The sequence below is a fragment of the Embiotoca jacksoni genome, unplaced genomic scaffold (genome assembly GCF_022577435.1).
Source record: "Embiotoca jacksoni isolate LCO1_2020_lvr unplaced genomic scaffold, fEmbJac1.0.p SCAF_44, whole genome shotgun sequence".
Lineage (NCBI taxonomy): Eukaryota > Metazoa > Chordata > Actinopteri > Embiotocidae > Embiotoca > Embiotoca jacksoni.
In genome coordinates, this window is record NW_027185397.1 from 1,645,060 (window position 1) to 1,672,574 (window position 27,515).

General features: G+C 40.4%; 1 protein-coding gene across 1 annotated transcript in view; it reads right to left on the bottom strand.

Moving 5' to 3' along the window:
• Window positions 1-26,803, bottom strand: part of LOC138210300 (stromelysin-3-like) — a 75,154-nt gene extending 48,351 nt beyond the window's left edge. Inside the window, 5 exon segments of the mRNA XM_069169365.1 lie at window positions 858-1,096; window positions 2,290-2,423; window positions 4,433-4,576; window positions 8,536-8,762; window positions 26,546-26,803. Of these exon segments, the coding sequence (XP_069025466.1) occupies window positions 858-1,096; window positions 2,290-2,423; window positions 4,433-4,576; window positions 8,536-8,762; window positions 26,546-26,650 (849 nt within the window). The 5' untranslated portion in view covers window positions 26,651-26,803.
• Window positions 26,804-27,515: the final 712 nt, after the last annotated feature.

The window sequence follows — 27,515 nt, forward strand, 5'->3', positions numbered from 1 at the left end:
TTCTACTCATCAACAAAGCCCATACAACTCCATGTGGCTCCGTTGTTGTCCAAAAACACATCTATGACCCACCCCATGCACCGTGACATCAGCTGTTTCATTAGCATTTTAACACGCAATGTATTTTATTAGGCTATCATTGTAATACTTATCATAACGTCAAAATGTGCTGCTGAAAATGTTAATTTATTTCCACCTGTTTGAGAAATGTTTGCTAAAAACTACAGTGATGGAGGAAATTATTGAACTTGTTTTAAAAATGGAACCACATATTTATGATGTGTTTTTAACACTGTATATAAAAGTGTTTGTAGCATCTGATGCAGAAGTGCTTTCAGCTGCAATACCAGTGAGTGCCACTAGAGGTCGGCTCCAAAAAGCCTCCGGCTCCATAGACTCCCATTCAACTTCTCTCATCAAATCCAAAGTGAATAAAATGTGTCCATCAGTTATCTCGGTGTTGTTAGCTAAAGTCACTCCTTCTTATTAGTTTTCTGGAGGTCCATCTGAAAATAATCCCTCATTCATTAGAAAAGAAGATTCAAGAAGACCTGTTTTGGGGGGGCGTGTCTGTTTGATTGACAGGCCTGTGGTGCAGTCAGGTTACAGCTATCGGTGGGCGGGACGTAGTATCGTCAGGTTTCCAATCAGATCGGTCAGATCCACCGCTGGCTCCTCCCCCAGCACGTCCAAATATGGCAGATCATAATGTGAGTTGGATGCTGCTCATCGGTAACTACCATCATTATTATTCAGTCTGTGTGTGTCAGCACATTGTGTATGCATCATTTTTGAAAATACATAAGTACATTCATAAAGTCCTCCCATGCAGATGATGTTGGATCAGCTCCACTCACGTTCGTGACGATCTCGTTGGTCTCTGGGTTCGACGGGGGCAGAGGCGGGGGCGGTGGCGAGGGCTGGACTTGCGGATGAGCGCCGTACAGATACTGGATACCTTGCTTGTCGTCCTCGCTTAGCCTCAGCGGGTAGGAGAAGGAGTAGTATGCGGACATGATGGCTCCCGGCTCGCGGGAGTGCTGCAGGCCCAGGACGTGCCCGAACTCATGGGCGGCAACCTGGAGAAGGTCTGTGCCTGCAGGGCGGAGGGGCACACCTGGTTCAAACGCTGTCAGAGAACAGCTGGGAGCGTTTGTTTTGACCTGCTCGCGGTGGCAGACGGAGTCAGTCAGTCTGTTTTCACAGGATTTATGTAAAATTATATTTTACCCTGTAATATTGTTTAGTATGATGACCGCTGTTATTGTACTTCCTCCTCCTTCCTTCACTGAGTAAAGTGAGAAATGATTATTTCAGGAATCATCTCTACAAACCGTAACGGCCTTCACTGTACTTTGACTTCATTTACAGCTGCACTTTATGGCAGCTGCAAATGACTGCCGCCGTGGTGGCCATCCTGTCATATTTATTATTTTCTATGGGTATATCACTTATTGACTTAGTTACAAAGATATGAGAGAGTGTCATAAAATCATACAGTAAAACCACAAAAATTAGATAAAATACTATTTAAGTTAATATAATAATATTGACCAGGTTATTATTATAAATAAACAAATTAAAAGTAATTTAAAAGTGTTATTTGTAAATCAGAGATACGGCTCAGAGCTAATCAATTTAACACGTTGTAAGTGACCAACAGATTTTTAAACTTTAAACTGAATTGGGTAAAAGATGGACTTTGAACTAATTAGACTATTATTTAGGTTGTTTTTTTTTACAGAGACAAAATTACCCTTAACATACAGTAAACCTCACCTAGTTATGTATGAATCACATATCACATATGCTCAGAATAATTAATCTACATTAATCATCAATCTAATATATTTAAAATAACAGGACATTAAGAGACCAGGGATGTTACAGAAATCATACAATAAAGAGAGTTCAGTTGCACACAAGATGTGAAACAGTGATGGTGAAAAAAATATAATTTTAGACTTATTCATTTTGTTTGTTTTCACCCTCTGATGAATGCCAACAAAAAAAAAAAAAACAGAAAAAAAGAGCATAAAATCATATAAATTGTTCAAATGTACATAATAGTCCGCAACTACTTTATTCTTAGTTATATTGCGTCGCCTAATTAATACTATTAGAGAAAGCAGAGGGGTGGTTGTCTTTGTGAAGCAATAGAAGCTTGATAAACAGTTTCTATTCTTTTTATTAGCAGGACAAACAGAGGACTTTTCATGACCTTTCAATAAAATCAAAAATGTATTTTATCAGTTTGATAAATAAAAACAAAGTCAACCCAACACTCACCCATGTGGTTTCCGAGGGTCCAGGACTCATCGTAGTCGAAGTGAATGTCGCCCTGTCTGTGTGTTTTAGGGAAGAAGGCGTGAGCGAGGATCCCACCGGGTCCGTCGAAGGGAAGGTTGTCTCCGTGCCAGTACCTACAGGTTCATCATAAAAAAAACATAAACACCCTGAAGATCATTAAAGGCTCTCTGGAGGGATTCAAGCATGATGAACCCTTTAAAAACATTTTTAAATAACAAGCTGTCAACTTTTACAATTACAGGCAACGCTGTATGATACATGAATTAAAAACCCATCTGTAACCGTGCCTGATTCCTTTTTTAACCATTACAGATGCACGTCAACATCATTGCAGGTACTGATTCGTGTTTACAGTGGGTATTGATTAGGTATTGATTAGTCTAATATGGTATAAATAAATTCAAACATAATATCTTTCAATTGTTTTTCACCACAAAGATTGACATGACGAACAGTGAAGTTTGATTTAAAGAAATGATTAAAAAGGGAAAAACAGAAACAACCTGCAGGAATAAACAAACCAAGCTTCATAAAAGAAAATGAGGTAACTTCAAAGATGACATAAATCCACTGTCATAAAACTGTCTTTATGTCTCTGCTGTTTGGCAGCTGCTTGTCCCTTCTTGCTCCACTATCTCCTGTTTCCATCTCTGTGGCTCCTGCAATCCCTTTCAAACAAAGATCATTTGGAAAATTATGATTTGAACTCATCTCACTCTGTCGGTTCAAACTCATAAATAGGTTTAAAATATTTGACTTTGTGTGTCTGTTGACTGAGATGCTTGTGATGATTTGTGGAATAACTGGAAAGTCCAGGAGAGCCACCAAAAAGAAAAAGTGCCGAATTAAAAACACATGATTTATGTAGTCTCTTAATTTAAAATCATCTTGAAACTGTCAAATGTTTTTATTTAGTGTTAAAATGATCAGCTGATGTGTAACTCAACAGATAAATCAATCTGTACCAAGCTTTAATAACAGATTCTGATTCTTTAATCATTATCCAACAAAAGGCCAAATATTTGGACTCTTAACTGGACAATTTGAAGACGTCACATTGTCCTCTGGAATACTGTGATTCTGACTGTCATTGACTTTTTTTCTGGTCCACAAACTGACTAATCAGTTACTCCTGATTATAATCAACAATGAAAATGATCATTAAATTGCAGCTTTTGTCTTGTTTCTGATTGAGTTTCTTTAAGCCAATCAGGAATGACGATGTCTACATCATATTAGCCTCCTGGTTAGCCTCCTGGCGTTCGGGACACCACTTTAATCCAGAATTAAATATCTCAACAACTATTGCAAGTAATTCTGTTGTGACAAGAACAGAGAGCAGCATATGAAGGTACTTTTGTGTCTTTATTATGCAAGAAAAACAAAAGAGCAAATTTCTCGCCCTGCAATCAAAAATCAAGATTGTAAGTAAAAATATATGATGTGAGAATGAAATAGTTTGCATTGCAAACAAATGTGCTTTTACAATTTTGTCAGTTTTGTTCACAGAATTCAGAATTGTGCTTATGAAACTAGACTGATATTAATATTTGGGATTGCGTGAATGTGCAGCTGACAAACGTCTACACGTTTGTCAGTGTCAGTGTCAGCGTCATGATGTGATGCTACAGGTCACAGTGATGCTCGATCTCAAAGGAGGGTTTCCAGTATCTTGGGAAGTCCATGAAACCAAGAGCTGTTTGTTGCATTGTCCACAACACAACTAAACCGCTGACCAGAAGATAACACCAGTGAAATAAGCAGTCAGTGCCGTGGTTGAGTATTTCCACTCTGGAACAGCAGCGGAGTATCGACACGGATTCAGACAGCCAAGGTTTCTATCAGCACAAAACCAAGGACCCAATCCTGTCAACTTATGAGGTGGAGCTTAACGTATCATCGCGCTGACCGCTGGAGCGAGTGATGGAGGGATGGGTGGAGAAAGAGGCAGAAACTATTTGTATATAGAGGTCCATCCAAGCCACTTTAAGACAAGGGATATTTTTGTGATGTTATTTGAGCTGCTTCATGTGTCTCTCATATACTTTTGATGTAATTAATTTCCTCATTCTTCATTTTCAGTCATGTTTAAAGATGTTTTTTTGTCAGTGTGTCCTCCCACCTGGTGAAATCGATGCGGATGTCGGCCTTCCCACTGTGGATCTCGGTGAAGGTGAGCGGGGTGACGTCGCTCCATATTTTCAACGCTTCCCGGAAGACGCGTCGGACCTTCTCCTCGCCCATCTGCCAAGGAAAACGAACGATCCTGCGGGAGACCAAGGCAGGTGTCAGTCACACACTCAGGTGTCAATCACACACTCAGGTGTCAATCACACACTCAGGTGTCAGTCACACACTCAGGTGTCAGTCACACATTCAGGTGTCAGTCACACACTGAGGTGTCAGTCACACACTCAAGTGTCAATCACACACTCAAGTGTCAATCACACACTCAGGTGTCAGTCACACACTCAGGTGTCAATCACACATTCAGGTGTCAGTCACACACTGAGGTGTCAGTCACACAGGATGTACACCAGCAGTAAGGGGCCGTCTGATATCTGCAGCTGTATCTGTGGGAGGTGTGTGCTGTTATTGGAGCCCTCAGGCTCACTAACAAAACCCTGCATCATTGTCTGCCCCTTTTTTCTTTAAGATAAAACAAAGCCGTGTGTTAACGGGAAAAAAACAACTCCTCCAGCTGTATTTGAATGACTTAAGATCACGGTCTGCAGCTATTTGTGAAAGTGCATTTAGGATGTGTCCAAATCCATTTTCCCTAGTTTAACAGGGTTTAAAGTGATGGTACTTAATGCCCTAATGACTCATCGGTGTGTTTTTGTTGTAAATTGAAACAATCACAGTGTTGTCTCCGTTCCTTCCCTTTAAGGATTGCAGATTGCTTTAATTAATGGCCAACTTGCCAAGTAAAAGGAAAGAAAGCTTCTCTGCGGGAGAAAGTATTCGATGTACCATAAATAATCTTTCACCTTGTAATCTTTAATCTGATTACAATCTTTTTGCATGTTTGTGCAGTGCTGCAGATCCCTGTGTGAATAATAAGCAGAGTTTCAACACATCGCTTTGGCCATAGTTTGTAAATTATACAGAGCTCTGAGTAAATTTAGTTTAAACTTTAAACCGGAGAGAAGCTGCAGCAGTGAAATAGGACAAAGTCTTACATTTACAATTTACAACATTAAGGGGCTGAGGTAGAGAGTTGTGAATTAGACAGAACTACAGTTTAGCTTTGTATAATGAGATAAATAACATGCAGACGGGTTACTGGATAAAAACCAAAGTGTATATTACATTATTCAGGCACTCTTTGGAAGCTCTGGAGGAGGAGATGTATATAAAACCTTAGTTTATCATCAGGGTGGAAATCGTAAAAACTGATTTACTCCAAGTACTCTGGTACTCTTTGAAAATAGACTAAAAATGGCACAACAATATTGCAATAAAAAACAATTGGGTATATTAAACTCCCTAAAATAGGAAAGTTGTTTCATACAATAGGTTTTGTACAAAATAAATGAACCATTAATTATTGTACTTGTTGTTCTGATCTATGACCTTAACAGATAATAGTATTTGGATTTGGTAAATTAACAACTTTAACCCTCCTTTAATTAAAAACTATGTGCCAAAGAATTAAAGAAATAGTTCAACACTTTGAGAGTGAGTGGATACGACTGAAACTCACACGTGGGTCACGTTTGGAGCCATCAGGACGTGTTCAGCTTGTATTTCTGTGCACTGCTGCTGGCTATTGCACAGTTTTGGCACAATGTTACCAAACCTGGCAACCTGACTGAACTAGTTAAAGCATCTACCTCCCCTGAAACAAACTGAAACAAGTTTTAATGGTTCTCTTGTGCAGAGACAACAAGACACAAACAAACAATATACAACATGTTAATTAGTGAGATTTCTTTTTACCTGGTGGGAGCAAAGCTAGCGGTTTCCCTTTGATTCCAGTCTCTATGCTAAACTAGGCTCGACGCGTTTACGTAAATGCACAAATTAAGATTAAAATAGATTTTCGCTCTCGGTAAAAAGAAAGTAAATATTTGTAGTCTACCAAAAATGATGACCTTTTAATTCTGGACACGGGCCGCTTAAGAAGTTGGTATCCTGGTCACCTCAGTATAAAACAGCGAGTCCTCCTGAGATCTGTACACGCAGGTTTGATTGGTACAAAGATTCAAAACAAAGTTGATCTTAACTTGATCTACTGAAGAAAGACAAGACGATCACAAAGAATCTGCTACATCATTTTATGGCACAAAAACCGGAAGAAGGGCCGTCAGTCCGGAGCACATTATTTTACCTTCAAGGATTTATACCGGCTGTTAGTGGCTCTTGTCTTTTTGCATGCAAGGAGGGTCAAGAGGGACAGGAAGCAACAGGCTTTATGGGAAATGTGATCTTAATTTGGCAATGCACAAGCGATAAAAACTCTGCTGGTATTCCTCTCAATTACTTTCTTTTGTTTCCATATACTTTAGGAGGAGAAGTAGAGCTGAACCATGACATTTTATGAAAAATTTTAATTTAAACTCCCACAATCGGCCCTGAAAAAACCTTTGATCATAATTTTGAAGCGTGTTTACGCAAACACAATGCAAAATAAAAAACTTTAGCAAAGGTGCCAAAATCTGAGCAGATTGTCTTAAGTTTTTGTTTATTTTCAAAGGGACTTTCCTCTGTCCTCCTTAAATCATTGACTTTATCACGTCACACTTATTTTTTTCTGCCTCATAGTGGAAAAAATTCTTTACACGCATAAGCTAGACATTTAATTAATTCTTAAATCAAAATAAAAACTGGTCGAGTTTCTTTCCCCTCCTGCACAGCTAGTTCAATCATTTATTTCGCAGCCTCTGGAGATCTTTTCAGTTTAGTTAACGAGCTTTAAAGCTGTTAAACGACACTGCATTCAGCTGACCAAGTATGTCTTCATGTCTCAGGCCAGGACTTGCTTCACAAAGTAAAAATACCGGCTGGTTCAAAGTAAAAAAAAAAAAAAGTAAACACAGGGACTCCTTAGCATCCACTATTACATTGCTCATACTTGAGTCACATGCGAAGACAGGGGAGGGATGGTGGCCTTGTTGGGCCATGATGGAGATATGTGTAGTCTGACTTGGTGGGTCGTTGCCCTGATGGTTGGTAACCACATCCCTCTGTCAGGTGTCACCGTGAGCTTTATATTGGTCAGCAGAATCTAATTAGTGTGTGGTCGCTGCTGCTATTAAAAGCACTCTGCCTCCCCCTGCTTGCTTTCTCTCTGTCTGTGTTATTATACTGTTACTTTAAAGAATGACTACAAAGAAAGGGACCCCAGGAGACACAGACAGAGAGGCAGCAGCCAGCAGACCACCAGGTCTCAATGGAGCCGAGACCTCAGATGAAAGAAACCCGCCACCCCCGTTTTCTCGATCCAAGACTGAATTTTCCAAGTGCTCGATAGCTCCCTCCCCCGCTGCCCCCCATCTTACATCTCCCATCAATCAGTGCGTCTAAAGAACAGCAGCAGAAATAAGTTGCAAACACACCATTGACATATCTTCATCTTTTAAGTTGATAAGTTGAACGTGTTTATTTCCACATCCGTTCTGATGAATGAAAGTCCGGGATTTAATTTCTTTTAGCTCCGTTTTTGGTCTCCTCTTGCTTCTAAAGGAAATGTCTGCAAATGATCCACTATATTCACCAGTTAGTCACTATCTCACTATCTGTATCAGTCTGCTGTTTAGTGCTCTGAAAACAGCTTCCTGCTGCGGCTAAAAACACTCTTCTGACGTTGGTGAACCTGAACAGCAAAATCTTTTAGATGCATTTCCGGGTCCAGGATCTGGCTGATACAGTTTACATCAGATGATATTTACAACGGTTTTTTTAACCAGGTATTGGTATCCTTGAAATTAAGATCTTTTTTCCAAGAGAGACATCCAAAACACAAAATCACTAAGCCCAGATAAAAGACAACAATTGAAAAGATTTTGTGTGAATATATTTTGTATTTCTTATATTTTTACGTTTGTTGCTTCAACTTTCCTCCTGCTGGACATATGAATTATGTTTAGTTGAATTGGAGGCATAAATGCTAATTTAAACAAGTCGGATGTAAACAATGCTGTGAAAATATAAAAACACATCTCAACTTCTTTTAAACTCAAATTATACAAAGAATGATTGATACTGATTATTGATGTGTACCTGTAGGTGAGGTCCGACTTGTCCAAACGCCCTCCATATAGGACGAATCGTCTTTGGCGGTTCCGTCCCGGGTACTGCACCTCCTTCTGGGCGGGGTAGTCCGGTACGCCGCAGCGGGGTCGATTCCACGTGTTTGAGTTGTTGGGTAACAAACTCGCCTCCTTCACCAAGTCTTGAACATGAGGAAGCTTTCCTCTCTTCTTCAGGCCCGGTGACTTTTCAGAGACCTGGAACAACAATGGACTTCTTTTATCTTCCTTGGTTCCTAAACTGGCTTAACATGTCAAACCCATGTCTGCATGTTACTTCCTGAGGCGGTGTTGATTGTGTGGCTGCAGGACATTCTGGGATGTGGTAACACACTTTTCTGTGTCGAGAGCCCGACTCAACAAAACATGAGATAAATAAACCTGACTAGACCGCTGTGGTAACTTATGCTGCAAATTGAACCTGGTTCGGAGCAGGTTATGTTCGAGATATGGGATCAAAACGTACGAAAGCACCGCCTACTGACCAACAATTTTCTTGGAAAAATGTCATCAACCATTGTAAAATAATCCCGGGGTTTTTGGTGCTTGGAGTGAGATAGTCCTCTTTGGCTTTCCTCTGCAATTTTTACATGAGATATAGACTCCATTTAATTTAGTTCATATACTGATATCATCCTACAGCAGAGACTGATTGAAACCACAAAAGCATTGCATTTGTTGTACTTATAAGATATGACAGACAACCTACTGACCGCTTTGTTGAGACCAGCTCAGACACAGAAATCCTGGGTATGTTGAACACGCCTCGTCGTACACCCCTCGTGTGTTGGTAAAACTAAATGTGAAAATGATTTCCTTTTCAGAAGATGACAGAGAAAATTATAATGAAATGAAATGAAAAAAGACAAAGCAGAGCAAACTAGAATTACCACCTTGTGGTTGTATGGCTCCATCAACCAGTCCAGTTGCAGTTTACATCTATGTCAGTCCAGACTCATATACGGCGTGAATAATTCAAAGGAATCTTTACATGTGTTCACAATCTTGGGCAAAAAAAGCGGATTCTGATAGAATTTAAAGTTGTAGCCAGGACAATAGGCAACGTTTGAAACGTGGATGCTGTTGCAAAGTGACAAATTGGGAAACATGGATGCATAAAACACATCTTCAAACCGGCAGCATAGAATATCTATTCAACCACCACAGTTTCAGGGCGCCACTGGTTTCAGCCATCGTTGTGTTTGTAGTTTCTTTCATCATAATATAATAATACACCTTCATTAAAATACACTACTTCTTTTCCTGATGTGGGACTGTGGGCAGATTGAAAGCTACAGTGACCCAGTGTACCATCTTGTGGTACAAAGTGGTATTACAAGATAGGCCAGAACGGTGCTAGCAGGTTAGCATGCTAACTTCAGCAGACATCTGACAAAACATTAACACTGATATTTCCACATATATTGAATGTTGGTGCCAAATTTGAAGATATGGAAAAACATAATACTGTCACCATTGCGGAGGCATAAAATGCAAAAGATGAAGAGCAAGAGGAAGGAATGGGAATAGACAACCTTTAGTCTACATTTACTTTGAACTTTGACCTAAAGGCTAAAGGCAACATACTAAAATACTCACATCCTCGTGCTAAGCAGGTATCATATTTACACTGTTAACCTTCTTGGTTTAGCATATTAATACTTGAGAGGGCATCACGGTTGATGGGAATGTATTGGGCAGATTATAAATTTGACCTGATGATGGCACTAAAGTGAAAAGTCTTCACCAAAGTTATTGCGGTTCACCCCAATGGGAGCATGAATGTCCGAACCAAATTTAATGTCCATCCATTCAATAGTTGAATATAATAGTTGGAATATTTGAGTCAGGACTAAGAAGGGTGGATTAACATTTCCATCTACAGAGTTATAAAGGAAAAGAAGAAACATTCAAAGTGAACACGAAGAAGAAACAACAGTCAAGAGTTGGAGAACCAAAAGAAAACCACAAGAAAGACCTGAAGTAGACGTCAGTGCTGACTGGATACGAGTCAGCATCATTTTAAATCCGGAGGTTAATCACAGCACACTCATAAAGAGGTCACCGAGCGATGTACTCGGCCTGGCTGAAGAGACAGTCGGTCCCAGAGTGTCCCATTATGGGTAATAACCCCCCTGCCAGATCCAGAGGAAATGGCTCTGCTCATTTCCACAGACGCAAATTACAGAGGAGCGCCGTCCCATTCGCACGTCTTCATCTGACTCAGTCCTCAGCCTCAACGTCAAACCACATCTGCAGCTCTGCAGCGAACCGTTGGGTGTTCTCCTCCTATCACACAATCACCATCATTTCCTTTCCCGCTGCTGCTCAGACCGACCGGTGGGAAAAGACCTTATCAATATATTGAGATAAAACCAATTACCTCTATCATTACATCCTTTGAATCTTCCCACAGCTTCTCTGTTGCATGATATTTCTCAGGACCACAGCTCGGATCTTTGGTCTAATTTCTGCTGCTGTTGTCCTTTTGTGACCTTTTGTGCAACATTACATCACTTGCTTGTGGGAAATGTTTTGTTAAAACTCTAAAACAAATATATTACATAAGCAACAATATTACTTATAAATAATTTACCATCCCTGTGTAAACATAATTTAGAAAATATAACAGAATGATGTGCTTTTTAATATTGTGTAGAGGACATTGCTTAGAATCTGGTAATATCTGAACCATGTTTGCGGGACACTATATGACTCAGCAATTTGAAAAAAATAAGTGCTTAATGCCTGACGGAAAACACATTGGATGAATGACTGCGGGTGTCCAGGAGCCCAAACAGGGACTCACACTCAGGACCTACGGCCCTGTGATATGTGCTGGTAACTCCGCTGTAGTGTCGGCACACAAATATGTTATTATTATTATTTTTAGCATACAAAGTGGGATGTAATGTCAGCCCTATGTTGGAGACCGGACAGAGGTCAGCTGTGAACACAGCACTTTATGTAGAGTGTCACGATGATTCAACTTCAAAGTCGACATTGCTGGAAAGTCGTGCAGTTTCATAGAATATGGCTGCATTTCTCTGTTATGAAAACTCACTGCACTATTCAACTGAGAAGAAGGAGTATACAGTATTGGCAGGTTAAAATGTTGGTGACATGGTATCATGTAACATTTTAAGATGCATGCACTCCGATGCTAGAATTTAGTTCCATTTATAATCAATTAAAGGGAATAGAGAAGAGGTTTTGATCTATCATGGGGCTCCAGATTTAATCTCTGACAACGAGGCTGGAAACTCGTGTTTTTGTGATTATGTCATCATTTAATTTGTGATACAGAACAACAGTGAGCTTTACACAAAAATGTATAAACATGTTTTTTGCAGTTTTGTTATTGAATGGGAGACTAGTGCTGTATATATATTCACTCATTCGATGATTGTGACTCTTGTGACAACGTATCTTCCAGACTGGTGAGTAAACAGCTGTTAATGCTAACGGTGGCTTCATAGCAATAACTTATAAAGGCAGCTAACAGTATGACGTCAGGGGTGTTCTGACTATCGGGGACAAATCCTGGTGGACCATCAAAAAGTTCTTCAAGTTTTTACCAACGCTCGTGTGCCTCTCATTTTCACTGGCTGTGGCTCGGATGTGGGTGGTCCACTGGTTATAAGGTTTACACTGAAACCTCCGACCCATCAGACTCTGTGACCTGCCTGAATATTCTCACCCTCACTCCTCATGCCTAAACCTAACCAACACTGTAGGTTACAGAAACTGATGACTCCAATTTTGGCATTACAACCAACTGAGGGCAGACTGCTTGCATGCTGCAGTGACTCACTATCGCCTCCTAAAGGTACAAAGTCGTATTACAAGATGGGATTACATTCCTACAAAGTACAGCTTTCAAATGTATCGAGTTATTTAATGAAGTCTATATTTTTGATGGGCCTTTTGAGTTGAATCTTAATAAACTTTATGTTGTCATTGAACCAACAAGCCATCACCGTCACCAACAGAAACAACATCAACATCCTTCACCAGTAAGTAAACAAATCAAACAGAAAGTCTTAAACATGCTAACATCTACATTAGAAGTGGAACTTGTTGCTACAGCTAAGTCAATGTATGAATATGACAATTATGCTACTCTGGTACAGCCAGGATAGCAGATCATAGTTATCCAACAAATACGTTTTCTAAAACTTCATGTAACCTTGTGTTTACTAGAATTAAAAGACAAAAATTTACCGTCAAACCACGTCCTACGATGGTTTAGTTACGGATGCTTTACAAACCTGACATAAACTCTATTCTGCCCTTTTTAAACAGAAAAGTGGCACAAAACCAGCATCAAATGAACCTATCCCAAATCAGAAGCCCCACCCAGATCCATGAAATATATAAATCTAAAATAATTCAGTGCAGAAGGTTTTTGTGGGTGAAGTCACGATCCTGTTTTTGTTGTGTAGAAACGAGGCTCACTCGCTCCGCTCGGCAGGACTCTGTTGTTGTGACGTTGTTGTAGGTTATGGGGAACAAAACCCAGCAGGATTCGTGGAATGTGCTCCAGACTGCAGAAAAGCTGTGACTGATGGGTCTGGATCACAGAACAAACAGTGCACACCTCCCGGAGACCCCCCTCCCACCCCACCCCACCCAACCCACCTCCTGTGTATCACTTTGTTTAAACGAGATTTCAGCTGCTTATTTGGTCGCACAAAGCACTTATTCATGTTGGGGGGCGGGGGTGGTTCTGTTCATGTCCTGCGGCTTTTCTTTAAATGCCTTGTTAGTGTTGTTATGCTTGAACTAAAAGAGCCGTAGCTTCCAAACTGAGCCCCCAAGAGGTTTTAAAGGCGTCCCCGGAAAACCTGCTTCTCGTCCAGCTTCTTTTCTGCTCTTTTTCTACAGGTTTGTACTTTCAGAAATGTGTCAGACCAGTCGGATCCGAGGCTCCTCTCTCTCTCTCTCTCTCTCTCTCTCTCTCTCTCTCTGTGTCTACAGTAAAGATTAACAACAAAAACCGCAGATAACAAAACACTCATCAAGGTGTACAGCAGTTCTGCAGTGATAAAGGCTACTGACATGAAACTGGTGGAAAACATAACCAGCAAGGAATTCAGTCTAACACTTATCTACCATTTAGTAAAGACAGAGTTCAGTCCTTTGTGTTGTTTCTGGGCATGCTGGGATTTTAATGACACTCCACAATTACAGATTAAATATGCACAGTGTGCTTTTAAAGTTCATTTTGATATTCTTTAAAGTCACTATAAAACTGTTGCTTGAAATATTATAATAATACAACTCTCTTTTTTTTTTTTTTTTTTTAACCCTGTCAGGGACTCAAATAAATCATCCAAACAATAAACATTAAGCAGGTTGGTTGTCATGGACTTTTTACCCAGGAGTGATATGAAGCACTTCTGTGGATCCCTGTTTTATTTATGTACGTGCATGTGAACGCTGTAATATGCATTTCTGTCAAATGTTTTGCACAATATTCCCCTGATTGACAGTTAGGGGTACCAAAACGTTTTAGCAATGCACCAACAAATCGAAGACAGCTGCTTTACAAATGTTTTATGAGAAAAAGAAAATGCATCGTGCACATTCGTCGGACCGGCAGGAGAGCCCGACTGCCACAGCGCCCGGTTGTGACGAGTGCGTCTGCTTTCCACTTCTGTGGGCTGTTTGAGACAGATAGTTTAAGGAAGATATAAAAAAGAACACTGATTATTTCAAGGCACTGTCAAATTACCAAATACAATTTTTTTTCCAGAATACCAGTTTAAAGTTTGCGCATCTCCTCGCAACAGCCCCAGATTTCTCCCCCAAAACGACTACTTAAAGAGAAACAAACCACAGCAGCAGAGCAGCAAAGTGTTGATCAAGCTTCTGTGGAGACACTTTTGTTTACACAATTGCAAGTTTCTACAGACGGTGAATGCCAGACTACCAAACACACATTACATTACATTACATTTCATTTAGCTGACGCTTTTATCCAAAGCGACTTACAATAAGTGCATTTCAACCATGAGGGTAGAAAACCCAGAACAACACACATCCAGTTTGAGAAGATGAAGTCTAGACGAGCCTCAGAGCATCTGATAAAGACAGAGAACACGGAGCCGTTGAAGATCACAAAAAGACAGAAATACTGAGAAGACCTGAGCTTATATGAAAAAAATCTGGAACAAAATATCAGGCAAACAGCATCAGAAACAATGCAGTTGTTTTGCATATCGTCTACTGCATGCAGTCACCAAAGCCTGTGCACCAAGATCTAACGGCCAGGAGGTGATTTGAGGGGGGTGCAATGACCAAAATGCTTTCCCCCTCTGCATCCATTCAAATCTGTCCTCAAAACCCACCTTTTCAGAGCTGCTTTTAATGTGTGATTCATAATCGTCTTTGAGTATCATGACAAGTGCTATGAATAAAATGTAGTATTAAAATGTATGAGTTCAGTGTGTTGATGAATGCTCCCATTGGGTCATATATCAGTTCAAAGATAACAGATCACCTAATGTTTACAGCACAACATCACATTATTTCCTCCTTTGTTCCTCGCAGACAAAAGCTTCATATTATCCACACAACCACTAGAGGTCCTTGAAACCTCCGCCGACTGCCCTGTATGCAATTCCATCTCCGAACTCTTGCCATCTCCTCTGTGCTGTTATAATATGTGAGCGCCCATCATCAGCTCATATAATTAAACCCTTAAAACTAGATTTTGACATAAGTTTGGAAGTTTCCTTCTTTCCATGGTTGATCATCCAGGTGTTGTCAGGATGATGTGAACACAGTTCTCAAATAACGCAGTATATCTGCTGGTGAGGACGGTCTTCTATCACCGGTAATGTCTTGTTTACGAGCCTTTGTTGTTGTCGTTGTTGAGTTTGGGGATTTGAACTGTGACTCACCTGGTCACAAACGAGACAGCTTAGAGCGAAGCCGCCCACTGTCTGATCCCAATCAGAGATGTGAGGGGAGTGTCGCCTTTCAGGGTCATAAAACTTTGGCTAATTATAAGTGCCGGGTGGGGGGTGGGGGGATACCTCCTTCATTTCAAAGACTGCGATGAAAAAAAAAAACATGTAGTTGAAGGAGTAAAGCCCCCAACTGTGTGTCAAATGGATTGTTTGACCTGTCTGACCCCTCAACGAATAAAACCATACACGTGTCTGATTCCTGACGGGTTCCACATCAAAGCTCAAGTTCAAGCCAAACAACGGCATCATCTTGAAAAAGAATATCTACTTGCAGGTTTTCTTGTTTAATTGGACAATTTTTGGTTTCAAACCTTTTCTTTATTTTGATTTAGCTTAGCTATTAATTTATGTGCTTTAACAATAGAAACATACAATTCTTAACACATTTTTTTAAATATACCTTCAAATATATAGAGAAAATGAATTACTTCTGTATGGCGCACTGATTGAAATATTTTGGTGGCCAATGTATGAATCTTTTCTGACGTCCCTGCTCTGTCACTCGGTCTGAGGCACATCGGGACGACTGAGGACTTAATCTTTAAAAAAAACCACCTCACAAACAGACACTTTCATTTTTAAAAAGGGGCTCTGTAATGTGTAATGACTGCTGGTCACTCAAGTTTTTAGCAAAACAAATGTTATTTTAAAGAAAGAAATTCAGGCATTTGGGCATTTTCTGCGGCACATTAATCTACATGTTACCGAGTGTAGTGTTGTGTTTTTAATTTTCCTTTGGACAACAATCGAGCTTTGACAAATAAGATGTCAGGCTTTGGATACACACACACACACACACACACACACACACACACACACACACACACACACACACACACACACACACACACACACACACACACACACACACAAAACACCTGCTAATCGGATAAAGTCATTGTGAGTTTGAAGTTCATGGCATTTGTTAATGAAAAACACTAGAATACTAGATTTATATTTTGGATTAAAATACACATTAGTCTGCTTGGTTTTTACAAATATCATAATATAGTTTCGTGCCAAGAGTTGGATAAGAAGAATTGATCCCACGCTGATCTCTGCACACTGAAAATGAAGCTAAATCCAGCAGCTAACACAGTTTTTCACAAAGGCATATACAACTTATATATATATATACACACGTTGTATATACATGTGATATATATACATATATACATATGTATATATATCACAAATACAACGTCCTGGCTTCCTTCAAATGTAACAAAATCCAGTTTTATGGGGTTTTATGAGTTTTAATGGTGTTTAAAGGTATTTTGTTACCTTTGAACAGAACAAGGCTAAGGTTTAATAGTTAGCATGTGCACATACAGTGGTGTGAAAAAGTGTTTGCCCCCTTTTGTGATTTCTTAATTTTTTGCATGTTTGTCACACTTAAATGTTTCAGATCAAACAACAAATTTAAATATTAGTCAAAGATAACACAAGTAAACACAAAATGCAGTTTTTAAATGAAGGTTTTTATTATTAAGGGAGAAAAAAAAATCCAAACCCACATGGCCCTGTGTGAAAAAGTGTTTGCCTCCTAAACCAGGGGTGTCAAACTCATTTTAGTTGAGGGGCCACATACTACCCACTTTCATCTCAAGTGGGCCAGACCAGTAAATTCATAGCATAATAACGACAATATTTCTCTATGTTTAAATCATTGGTGAAGGTTTTTGGATGTTAAACCCTATTTTAAGGTCTTTCTACAATAAACCAGAAACATAAAGACCAAAAACTCAGACATCAGCCCACTGTTTCTCTGCCTGGGCTCTCCTCTGCAGATTCCCTCGCAGCGAGCGCTGCTGCCTCCGGAGCAGACGTCGCATTTATGCTGTTTTTGAAGCAATTACTGGATCGATTAAAAAAATTACAAAATGTTTGTACTCATAAACCTCCATATTCTCATAGAAATGCAATCTATGTCTTTCTGTAATTTTCACAATTAGCAAAGTCATCCAGCGGGCCGAGCCGGACCCCCTGGCGGGCCGTATGTTTGACACCCCTGCCCTAAACCTAATAACTGGTTGGGCCACCCTTAGCAGCAACAACTGCAATCAAGCGTTTGCGATAACTTTCAATGAGTCTTTTCCAGCTGTGGAGGAATGTTGGCCCACTCATCTTTGCAGAGTTGTTGTAATTCAGCCACATTGGAGGGTTTTCCAGCACCAACCTCCTTTTTAAGGTCATACCACAGCATCTCAATAGGATTCAGGTCAGGACTTTGACAAGGCCACTCCAAAGTCTTCATTTTGTTTCTCTTCATCCATTCAGAGGTGGACTTGCTGGTGTGTTTTGGATCATTGTCCTGCTGCAGAACCCAAGTTGGCTTCAGCTTGAGGTCACGAACAGATGGCCGGACGTTCTCCTTCAGGATTTTTTGGTAGACAGTAGAATTCATGGTTCCATTTATCACAGCAAGTCTTCCAGGTCCTGAAGCAGCAAAACAGCCCCAGACCATCACACTACCACCACCATATTTTACTGTTGGTATGATGTTCTTGTTCTGAAATGCGGTGTTACTTTTACACCAGATGTAATGGGACACACACCTTCCAAAAAGTTCAACTTTGGTCTCGTCAGTCCACAGAGTATTTTCCCAAAAGTCTTGGGGATCATCAAGATGTTTTCTGGCAAAAATGAGACGAGCCTTAATGTTCTTTTTGCTCAGCGGTGGTTTTGGTCTTGGAACTCTGCCATGCAGCCATTTTTGCCGAGTCTCTTTCTTATGGTGGAGTCATGAACACTGACCTGAACTGAGGCAAGTGAGGCCTGCAGTTCTTTGGATGTTGTCGTGGGGTCTTTTGTGACCTCTCGGATGAGTCGTCGCTGCTCTCTTGGAGTAATTTTGGTCGGCCGGCCGCTCCTGGGAAGGTTCACCACTGTTCCATGTTTTCTCCATTTGTGGATAATGGTTCTCACTGTGGTTCTCTGGAGTCCCAAAGCTTTAGAAATGGCTTTAGAACCTTTTCCAGACTGATAGATCTCAATTACTTTCTTTCTCATTTGTTCCTGAATTTCTTTGGATCTTGGCATGATGTCTATCTTTTGAGGATCTTTTGGTCTACTTCACTTTGTCAAGCAGGTCCTATTTAAGTGGTTTCTTGATTGAGAACAGGTGTGTCAGTAATCAGGCCTGGGTGTGGCTCGAGAAATTGAACTCAGGTGTGATAAACCACAGTTAAGTTATGTTTTAACAGGAGGGGGCAAACACTTTTTCACACAGGGCCATGTGGGCTTGGATTTTTTTTTTCTCCCTTAATAATAAAAACCTTCATTCAAAAACTGCATTTTGTGTTTACTTGTGTTATCTTTGACTAATATTTAAATTTGTTTGATGATCTGAAACATTTAAGTATGACAGACATGCAAAAAAATTGGAAATCAGGAAGGAGGCAAACACTTTTTCACACCACTGTACGTGTGTAGGATGCCAGATTTCTTGTCTGACTTTGCACAAGTAAGCCATTTTCCTGAATGATTTCAGACAGGGTTTATTTAAAAATATGGAATTAGTAAGAACCGTACAGACGTCCTATTCTTCATGAATTTCATTTAAATCTAAAGCTCAGTTGGCAGATTTGTTTTAGTTCAGGGCTGCTGATCAACCAATGAGACAAACATTTTGTGGCATGCTTGTGCAGACAGTGGGAATTCAGTTAGGAGACTGTGTGACGACGTTTGAGAGAGAAAGAAAAAACTGCCCTCGGGATAATTAGTCTGTCACTTTCTGCTGAGTGTGCAATGAAGTAAGTAATGAGACAAAAAGCTTCAAAAAGCCTTGAGGGGGGGGGGGGGGGGGGCATCCATTACAAGTATGGACACATCTAGCTGCTGGTTACATTGATGACAAGATCTGCGAGAAGCAGTGCAGGGTATCTGACAGTGGTATTCAGAAAGCATAGAGAAACATGTCTGTACACGGTGCGTTTGAGGAACGTCTCCAATATAACAACAACAACCCCCCCCAGACCAACCGGTCACGGTGCTGTCGTCTGACATGATGGAGAACCTTCATGGAGGAAAGCTTCAAGTCCACTTTCAAACACGCTACGTCTTGACTTCAGCAGAGAAGTCCTGAATTTAATACCTGTACATTTTAGACGATAAGGTATTTTTCAACATCTTTTCATGTAAAAGCACAAAAACCATGACGATAAAACTAAAATTTTGCTGCTAACAGGCCAACTTGATAGCCTATTAATGAAGGCTAAAACGGATCAAAGGATGGGCGCTTGATGGGACTGCACATTTCTTTTTAATGATCTGAGTACTTATTTTATCTTATTACGTGGATCAAAACCTAGTATGTGGCTTTTAATTTGAAGGGAGGGCTTTTAATTTGAAACAGATACAGGTAGTTAGCCATGCAGTGTTCATTCAGTCGACCACTAGTGAGACTTTATCCCTCACTCATTCGCTGACTCACTCAGTGACAGACTTTTCCATTTTTTTGGGCTTGCCCTGCTGTTGCAGTCCAGCCATAAATTATAATACATATTTGTGAGGTGTTTTCAGCTAAAAGAAACCAATGGGCTTAACATACTGAGAGTCAGACAGGTCATGACAGACGGCGAGTGTTGGTCTTTGGGTCTTTTCACATCATTTGTTGACTGCACAAATATTCTAGATTATTCTTATAGGCATTTTGAAGCATTTTAATAACAGCATGAGATCTTTTTGTTTATTAGACATATTCATTGTAATATTACAACAAAATACCTTCAATGTATATTTTCAAGTAGTATCCACTTCCAAGTATTTACAATATTTCAACACATTTTTGTTGAAAGTTCAGTAACACATATTCATTTGGAGAATGGTTGATATAGTCCTGGCACAAAGACCAATTTGTATACTAGCATTAGCATCGGTCAACCAGAATGCATTACATCCACTCCACATGTGTTTTGAATAAGGGCAGTAGGAAATGTATAACTGCAACCAAAGTGGACAGGAAAGGTTGAAGGAAATTGGGTTAATCAAAAAGGAAATTACAAAAGTTGATCGAAAAAAATTCCTCCTGAAATCCAGAGAGCGTCACAGATCTCAGAAAGGACCCGAGGGCACATCTGAAGCAGAAAGAAGCAACAAGTGATGCTGTCCAATATATTCTGTTTGTAGCATAAAAACAAGAGTCAGCAACATTTTAATTAACATGACGTCTGTCTGAAAAAAACCTGCAGAATCCGGATGATGGGAAGTAAGTCATAAGTGGATGTTTACTTGAGGAGACAGATAAGGTTTCAATTTGAAGAGTTGACGAAACCAGTAACAAAGGATTGCTTACAGTGAGTGAGGATTTATTGTGCCAGATAGGAGAGGTTGTAGTACGATTTTGCATCAACAAATACGTTGATATCTTCCTTCTTAGTCTCCTAATCCAACATATCATCTGAAAATCAGGAACACCCAGCAGTGAGAGGTGATATAAATCATCTGAGCATCATCTTATCTTTCCTGACACCAAACAGCTTCCTCTCAAACCTCCGACTAGCAGATCTTCAGTTCATCTGACTCACTCATGATTTCACTGCTGATTGTGATTATTAATGAGCAACAGTACCAAGTAAATCACGCAGCCTCAATCTTTTATTCCCACATCGTCCAGACAAGATAAAATGTATAAAAATACCCAATTTAACTACTACAATTTTTTTTTACATTATTTTATATAAATTCTTAAAATGATGTCTACTCCTTACCCGTTAAAAATGCTGGACACGGGATGTTTCATACTTAACTACCCAAGTGTGTGTGCACTGGGAGTTACAAGTTTCCACATAACTTCTACTTTTGTAAATTGAATTGGACGAAGATTGGCTTCCAAACAATTTGTGATTCACAAATCATGCTCGTAGTGCTCACCTTTCTATAGATTTTCAACTTTGCACATTAATCAGAAGACTGTGAAAACAGCCTTGTAGTGTCAAACTCTGCACAGTGAAGCTCAAACACTGACCTGTGCAAACAATAAGGAAAACAATTTTTTTTTTTTAAGGGAGGGGTTTTGGAAGGACTTTTCATTTCATTTGCTTGTTATGGGACTTTTAGGGAAAAGTGAAAAACTCAAGTCAAAATGCCCCGAAAGGTCTGAATTGTGGTGAGAACCTCAGTTTCATTTATCTTATAACCAAGTTAACACCAGATTTTTTTTTCTATGGGGGAAAACCCACAGGATTAACTGCTGGCACCAAATTTAAGTCCCACCTGGTGCGACGCCTGGTGTGTAGTCGTCTGTCTCTGATGCAGCAACCACAGCTCGAGGCACCGTGAAGGAGCCTTAAAGTGCAACACCAGCAATGGCTGCTACTTGTTGGCTTCAGCCGACTTCCACTCAGAAAGTTTTGGCTTCTCGATAGAAATACTACGTCGTCATTAAGGTCTCAGTTGCTAATTTCAGGCCCTCTAATAAGTACACTGGTGGTTATTTTGAAAATTATTGTTGTATTATTAAGATTTAAAAGCTTATAAAAGGCTCCGGTGTTTTCAGTCAACCGCCACGTGGCTCTTGACTGACAGCTAGGATTCACAGTTGGCTCTGTGGCTTCTGAACTGGTTATGAATCTTCAAGTCTGGATTTTGTCCGTCGCCATCTTTGCTAGTTCGGAGCAGGAAGTGACCATATTTGGACGAGCCGGGGGGGGGGGGGACCAGCGGTGGATCTGACTGGAGTCTATGGAGCCGGAGGCTTTTTGGAGTGGCACTCGCTGGTATTGCAGCTTAAGACACTTCTGCATCGGAACCATTTTACAGAGTCGGAAGCTACGAACACTTCTATATCCAGTCTGTGGCAGCAAGTGACATTTTCAGTGAACACAGAAGCAGCAGTTCCTGATTTTCAGTTGATTTGAGAGTTACTTTCAACAACCTGCAGAGTGGATTGATATGTCCATCTCATCGTGTTTCTGTCACGAGTTGTCATGACCGCAGCTGTGTAGCTAGTTGGGTATTTTAGACGGTGTGAACATTCAAGATCTCATGTTTTCATGACACGGACAGTGGATTTTAACTAACTGCATCTTTATCGCCTGCCTCAGATGAAAAAACACTGAAAAACGGATCACGTAACTGCTAACTTCTGCGGTTGCCATGACGCCACAGATGGAGACACACCTTGAGAAACTAATCAGGCTACAAACTGGCATTCTTTGCCATCCAGAAACTCAGTGAATTGAAGAAACAACACCATCCTGCCAAACTCATGACATGGTTCATCCCGTCAGTAGTCACCTGAGCTGTAAACATGCAGGTTTGCTACCGCTCCTCCTCTAGAAGAACAAGTCTGAGGGCTCTCACAAACTAAAATATGTGAGTTAACTTCATGAAGGTTGGGTGCATGCGCCTTTTAACTGCAACCCCCCCCTTGTTGTGTCTGATTGTCCACTCACAGCCCGGCGCAGCTGTGACCTAGATCTGTTCGATGGGAACCCAGGGCCGCTCTGATGTCACCTTTGCTCTCACGGTTCCCCAACCAATCGGTTTGCTCAAAGACACCAACATGACATGAACAAAACAGGCAGGGAGGACCACGGCACTCAGGTTTTATTGACAAAAGCAAAAAAAAGAAAACAGCGAGCGCTACAGCCTCCGTACCCCGTAGAGAAAATAGGCGCTCTGTGTGTCCCACTGCCCTGAATGCCACAGGCACTCGTGCCTGTCCAAGCCTGTGCAATCACTCACTCCTTTATCAACAACACGGGAACCCATCGACAAAACTGCAGATTAGACTTTCCAAAAATGAAATGACCAGCAGACATAACAAAGCTGTCATCACAGGTGCAACATAGTCATGACAATGTGTTGCTAGAAAAAGAGTCATTTTCCATGTAGAGACATAATCACACTGTCACCAAAGGCATGTGGTTACACTAAAATGGTCTGATTGTGACTGAAACTCAGGAAAAGTATTAAAAAACACAGTGTGGACATAAATGAATGAAAACAAAGCATAAAGATCGTTATGCAGGATCAGTCTGCACAATATTTGTGTTATATCATTTATAATATTTGTCATATCAGGTCAGTGGTTCTACCAGTTGAAACCAGTTCAACCTTCTTCTTCTTTTAATAATATTTGAATACTGAAATAGTTTTTTTTTTAAAATCCATCAATTTATGAGTGAAAAAGTAAAGATTAGAAAAAAATCTGAAACTATAAATACTTTGTGCAGCAGATGTTTTTTCTGGTTTTATTTCTGTTAATCATTTTAATAATCAGATTATGGAACATTATGTTTCATCATATGTGGATTATCTTTATGAAAGAGGAGGTGCATGGAAGACTATCGCACGCTGGTGGTCATTTTTGAATGTTTTGATGCAAACTGGGAGTCGAAATGTTTCTTTTTTCTTTGCAGTATAATTGCAATGCATTACTGGATCAACTTGCTGCTTGATCTTTACTGAAACTATTATTTGAACATAGTAGGCTACATCACATACGTTTTAATTAAGTACAATAGAAGGCAAAAAAAAGTCTGACATGTTTTTGTTTTTGTCGGGATGTTACGACCCAGATGCTGAGTCAGCTGTTTTCCCAACTACTAAAGGTCATAGAAGCAGTTGTGAGTCCCACACGGGTCGAGCCGATCAGAGAAGCGTTTAAAAGGCTAAAATTAGACAAGTAAACTTTTGTAAATATTTTCTTCAAGTTTAACTTTGATGAACTTTGACCTGGGAATTTGCACTGTTGACCTCCTGCAAACCATCTGGACCTTTGAGAAGTCCGAACGGAGAGGACCATCTGAGTCTACGGGGGATCAAATAATATCATCTCTTAATGTGGCTCCTGGAAAAATATGGAGCAGATATTATATCTGATCTGAAGCCGCCTGAATCTCAACGAAGCCACCGAGTTTAGGGATGGAAATGTCTCCACCAGACATCAACTTAAGATCAGAATTTATTGATGATACTGAACAATAATTAGAGCCGATGAAAGGCTCTTTATCATCAGTTACCATCAACCAGATGTCAGCTGTGTGTCTGAATGAGCCTCTTGCTACAGCAGCGTTGATTCTGGATAGGAGAGGCGCTTTGTCATAAACCTCTGATGCACCTTCAACCCATCAAACTCTGGTTATTGTTCTTTTTACATCATCCTCATTGTCTCTTGTAATTCAATGAGTAAGACAAGAGGAGCCAAAGTATTTATCTCATCCAACGGAAGTGATGGTAAATTATTTGTTTTATGAAAACATCATCTGTCATGTCTTAGACAGTATTTTCACACGCTTGAGGAAAAGTCCTGCTCACTAGTATTAAATCTGCATTCACCATATAAATACTAATAACGTACTCCAGATTCAGCCTGGTGGGATGAAAGGTTTTATTCTGATTAGACTTTTCCTTTGTAGTTTTGACTGCACCTTAACCTTGATTAAAAATAGAGCGAAATGTCCATGATGTTCATTCTGCACGTCTTTCCAATAAACTGTGAACTTGTTGTTCCACGAGCTACTAAAACTAGCTGCCTACTGTGGCCGACTAGTCCCGGCACGTTCTCACCTGGATATGGATGTGGTTGGAGATGGATTAAAACCTCCAGATAATCGCTGTGTGGACTTTATGGTTCGACACTCGCCGTTGATCTCTCATGATAAGACTGGTTGTTCCTCCCTGACTGACAGACGTACCAGCAGGTATTTACTGTGTTTTCTCTGTAAACCTCTTGTCAGGAAAATTGCCATCTTCACTTCTAATGCTTTGCAACTTTGCTCCAAACCTCATTATGTGATTAACTGATGCTTCAGGAAACATACCACAAATAACTAACTGCACACATTGGTCTCCTAAAATGGATAAATCCCTCTGCAGCTCCAACACTTTCCCCAGCTTCTCTGTGACTGCTTATGAAAGTTGTCTGTTTTGATAAAATAGCCCTTTCTCTATTTAGCCTACCTGTAAACAGGACATTCCTGTGAATAAGCAATTCATGCTAAACATACTTAGTCAGTGTAAATAAAGGTTAGATGTTCGCTCCCGGAAGAAGTATGATACAGTTCAAGATGTAAGGGAGCAATAAACCTAATAAAATCCAATATTACAACACTAGAACAAATATCAACGGAAATATTTGGTGAAACATGTGTTCAAAATGGTTTCAGACCAAAGTTAAAGTAATACATTAATTACTATTGCATGAAAGGATTAGAAAAGCCACCAAAACACGTGACAATGACAGAAAGTGCAGCTTGTGCCACTGACGCCGTCATGACGGGTCCATATGGAGACCCCTCGCTTTTATGGTGTTGTTGACAAAATGCCTTTAAGAGCTGTTATTACAGCTTCCTGCCCTGCAGACACGGGAACTCAGCAACCTTTGGTTTTCTCTCCCTCTCCTTCTCCTCCTCCCCGGAGATCAGACTGAGGCGAAACCAAAACACTGCGCTGTCATCCCGCGTGCGCGGAGAGGACGGGAAGTCAGGTTTGGGTGCAAAGTCATGAGTGCTCGTGTTTCTGCTGAGCAGACAAAAAAAGAAGCAGTGATTTCTTGAGCGCTTGCAGCTTGCGGGCTAATTACAGTGACAGGTCAACTCCTGCGCGCCGAAAATAACCATTTTCTTAATTACAACATGCGTGTCATTGGTCATTATGCTTCATGGACATGCTCGTGCGCGGCACTTGTAGCTGCAGAGACGCGCTGACAAATTTAAACATAAAACTAACTCTTCGTCCAACAATGAGAATCCTGTTCAATTTGGGGCAAAGTCTCCACAATAAAACAACTGCAATGCACGTGTGTGTGCGCGCTCATGTGTACGTGTGTGTTTTGGGGGTGGGGAAGTCACTTGTAGCAAAGCGAAAGAATGAAGAAAGTCAACATTGCAGATTCCTTTAAAATGAAAAAGATAAATCTTGTTCTCATGCGTGCAACAGTAAAAAGTTCAACCAAGCTGCGCCACAATTTCGACTTCTGCACAGGACACGTTTCTTTTTCTCCGCTTCGACTTCGCAACAGATGAAAGAGGGGGAATAAAGCGTCCTCCAACTCACCGGTACCACTTTGTACCTGCTGGATCCCCGCCCTGGAAGACAAAGCGTGCTCGGGAAGCATTGCAGCGCAAAGACGCAGCAGCACACGACCAGAGAAGTCCGCATCCTTACCGCCGTTGGGAGCCGCGGTGATGCACGAGCAGCGTGGTCTTGGCGCAGCAGTGTGCGGTGTGCAGTGCCGGGAGTCACACGGCTCCAGGATCTGGGGCGACTTCTCCTTAAATAGACTCTGATTTCTTTGTTCTCCTGTTTTTTTCACCCGATACACTTTTTTTTTTTTTTTTTTTTTTTTTTTTAACAACCCGGGTTGATAATACCACCCGCTACCATGTGACTCTTAACTCTTCCACTGCCGCACCGGGCGACTCAAAACAGATGAGGACGGATCTGCGTTTTTCACCCACCTGTTTTTTTTTTTTTTTTTTTTTTATAAAGCCCAAGAAACCCAGGACCAAGTTTTGGCAGGAAATGAAATGAAATAAACAATTTAAACACCACAAACAAGGTGATACCGCCTGCAGCCCTGCTGGCCCACTCCAAGCTACCTATAGAAATATTATAGGGTTATTCTGAGAGTATTACAAGAACACAATCACCTTCAGCAAAAACTAACACATTCACTTCAAGTCCAACTAAATCCTCTTATGAGGAGAAAAAAACATACAGTAAGTGCTCCGTGCAACAGTGCAGATGTTGGAATTAAAGGAACGCCTTTCTGTTCATGGCAGTTTAGTTGTTAAATGAAACATTTTAACATTTATTTAAGCCCAAAAGAAAAAAGGCAGTGTATCTGCAGGTGGTTTAATAAGCCTGAGAAGTAGAATTTTCTCAACTCGTGCAGAAATTTAAATGGGAATTATTTGGAGATTGGTTACATATTACTTTTAAAAGACTCTGCACTTCAAATTCAAGTGACTCAAACAAAAAAAACCAAAAAAAACTTGTAAAATATCCGTCAGTGTAGAATTTA